The sequence below is a fragment of the Apis dorsata genome, unplaced genomic scaffold (assembly GCF_000469605.1).
Source record: "Apis dorsata unplaced genomic scaffold, Apis dorsata 1.3 scaffold_59, whole genome shotgun sequence".
NCBI classification, from domain to species: Eukaryota; Metazoa; Arthropoda; class Insecta; order Hymenoptera; family Apidae; genus Apis; species Apis dorsata.
The window spans coordinates 376,813-380,301 of NW_006263359.1; the positions used below are offsets into that span (position 1 = coordinate 376,813).

Consider the following 3,489-nt stretch of genomic DNA (forward strand, 5'->3'; position numbering starts at 1 on the left):
ATTAATAATTTTATATATAAAATTTCTTTTTTTATTATGATATTATAATAATATCATAAAAAATAGAATTGTTTTTGAAAATAAATTAAAAAATTGTGTATGTTATATATAAAAAAAAGTATAAAGCTTCATTGATCTCTTGTACTCAATACTAAATGAGATTTTGAACTTTAATTGGATTTAATTTATCTTTGGCTTCAATTTTTTCTATGCAATATATTTCTTAACTTAACTCGCTATGATTAAACTGATATTGGAGTTATTTTTTATTTTATATTTTTCATTATGTTTTATAGATTTACATCTGAAGAAGTAACAAAGAAAGTAGAATCATATAGATCGATGTTAATGGGAACTGACACTAAACCAGCAATATCTAGAGATGAATTTGGCCGTGTAAAGTAAGTATATTTCTTTTATTTATTTTTTCTTTTTTTAATTTTTAATTCTGTATAATATATATATATATATATTGTGTCATATTAAAAATTTAGTAAAATAAATAAATAAAATGAACAAATTGCATTTTTTAAGCAATTTTATAATATGAAATTGCATGCAACTTCATAGTTATTTAAACAATTATATATATTAATAATATTAGACTTTATCTAATTCAAAATATTCAAATTATAAATATTTTAAGAAAATTTTATTTAAAAAAATTTACAAAAAGAAAGTTCTAATTTATTTTAATTTTTTTCTCCTTATTTAGCATAATGAAGAAATTACAATTAAAATTATTAATATTTAATCCAAACTCATTCATTTATATCTTAAAACGCGTGTATTCAAAAATTCTTAGATTTGGCTTATGAAAGATTTCGAAGTTTGAATCTAATATAGTGAATCGAGTGTGTATAAACGCAATGTTGGAACAGAAGCAATTTCTAATCGGTAGCTCAGATTCCCGCTAAACCCAATATTATTGGAGGGTGGAGACATTACGTTCTCTCTCTTCAGTCAGCTTTCAGAGGTGTTACGCGGCCGATATCGACGTATCTCATAGCGCCGGCGCCACCCACGAAAAGAGGGAGACACAGAGGTATACAGAAAGAGAAACAGAGATATGTAAAGGGTCGAGCAGGGAGAGGGAGAATTCTATTCCAGCATCTCTCATACTCTACTCTTTCCACCTCAGTGCGAGGATGGACCGGCGTTGCGACGCTACGTGGCGTCGACTTTCGTCGAGTATACGAATCGTCGGCCAATAATCAAAAGAAAAAAAAAAAAAAAAAAAAAAAAAAACAAAAAAAAACAAAAAAGAGACCAAGTAGGAGGGAACATGTAACAGTTTCGTGATATACTTGCAAGCAAATCACAAAAGTCTTCCATTAGCGTAGATGATTGTATATATATATACACATATATGTATATATATATATATACACATATATATTATATTATATTATATTCTAAATAATAATAAGTGATAAATCATCGTGTTAAGTGTAATATAAAGTATATAGATTGAGTTTGAAAGAAGAAGGGAAATCTTTTGTGTTCGTCTAACAATTGAATTGAATCTCCGTACTGATTAATATTCACGCACATGTTCCATAAAAATACGCACATCTTTAAATTTTGTCAATCAAAAAAACAATATAGAAGATCAAATATAAAAAAAAATGATTTCGACTTGAAGATTTACAAGAATATAATCTACATATATCTCAAGTGATTGGAAAAGAGAAGTCGGAAAATTTATACAGAATCTAAAATTTTTTATAAAAAAATCCATGTGTCTCCAAGTCGATAAATCGACGATAATTAAATAAGATGTCTTGCTTTGAACTTGATACACTCAGTGTACGAGTCGAAGTGTAGCAACTATAGTGTGCCTGATACGAAGTCTTCCTTAATATATAAGCTAAAATAAAATTATAATATATTCCTATATTCTTACACAAGCCATTAAAATATATGTCTATACAACAATATATATATATATATATATATATACATCACTATATAAAACTTACTAAAAATAAAAGAGATTAATAGAAAAAGACTTATCGAATAATTTCAAATAAAAAGAAATAAAAAAATTATATTGTTTTAAAAAGAAATTCGTTTTAATGTTAATTACTATCGATAGAAACAATTGATAGAGCGACAAAATATTTTTTTCGTGAACAAAAAAAAATAGGAAGAAAGAGAATAAAAGAAGAAAGAAAAGCTAAGATGAAGAGTAACATTTTTATCATCGCCGCCGGATGATTATTCTTGGTAAGATAGCAGAGCATTTGAATACGATGCTGGTATAATCAGGGAAGGAAGCCATTATCTTTGCCTTCAATCCTCATCCCCCTTCCAACCGCCTAAACTATTAAAGCCTGCCCTAAGAAGAATAAAGCTGCATCTGAATTATTCGTGCGACCGACAAAGCTCCTTAGCAGTTTAAATTAAGGACCGATCGTGCTTAACGCTCATTTAATTATCCAATCATTAATTATTCAAGTCTATAGTTTGATCTTCAGGTTTGCCAGAAAATTACTACTACTAAACGAGATGAAACAATTTGTTAATAATAATATTGGAATATATGGCACGTAATATATTATTATGGACTTTATGACAGATATATTAAGATATATAATTTGGAGACATTTATATAAAGGATATAAAGAAAACTAAAAAAAAAGAAAAGGATTATCAAGGATTATTTCTATGAAGGGATCAACAAACATTATGCTTATAAATAGAGAAGAGAATTTAATTTTACAGAGAAATTAAATTTTCATTCCATATTATTAATTTAAAAAGAAGAAAAGAATTCTGGCATCGTGGATTTTAGATTCAAGGAATGATTATGTCTGTGACGGTAACTCCTTTGAAACCAGCTCGAGGACGAGGTCCGGCTGATGGCCGTGCATTTTTTGAAACGTTATGGAGAGGAAATTTTTTTCTGGATAGACAAAAAGTAATGAAACGATCGCGAAAACGAAAATTGCAAGCAGCAAATGGAAAGAAACGTACACAACTGCAGATGCGACAGCATTGTTGCTGTTGTCAGCGCATACAACTCCACCTCCTCGCCGGACGGCGAAGCAACATGCGCTCCGTCGTCAGGTGAATTTATCACAAACAATTTTTAACTTCTTTCTTTTGCATAATGAATATATAATTTTTAATGTGTATTTTTAATCTTATCTTATTTTTTATTCGGAAGAATCATTTTAACATAATATTTTTTTATTCTTATACTATTGTTATTAAATTTTGAAATAATTTTAAATTAAATTAAATTAATTGAAATTAATGAATTATTCCATGTAAAATATTTTTATTTCTAAGTTAGATTTTCTAAGTTTATCTCTGAGTTAATTACGAATATCTGTGAAGAGGAATTGAATCAGAATTGAATTTCTCTAATCATAGATTATCGTTTACTTGTTGTATATGCATATTCGATATTTTTAATGGCAATTTGCTAGAATCGAAGAAAATATTGCTGCGCGCGCACACACACACACACACACACACACA

At 28.0% G+C, this 3,489-nt stretch overlaps 1 protein-coding gene across 6 annotated transcripts in view; it reads left to right on the plus strand.

The window, feature by feature from the left end:
* The window catches only part of LOC102679937 (serine/arginine repetitive matrix protein 2), a 13,649-nt gene that overhangs the window by 1,432 nt on the left and 8,728 nt on the right, over positions 1-3,489 (plus strand). For 4 of the 6 annotated variants that reach the window (XM_006609671.2, XM_006609668.2, XM_006609670.2 and 1 more), the window contains exon 3: positions 297-401. In XM_006609671.2, the coding sequence (XP_006609734.1) occupies positions 297-401 (105 nt within the window). Of the gene's footprint in view, positions 1-296; positions 402-2,660; positions 3,073-3,489 lie in introns of those variants that run through there. The other 2 variants (XM_006609669.2, XM_031515236.1) reach the window with 2 other exon arrangements.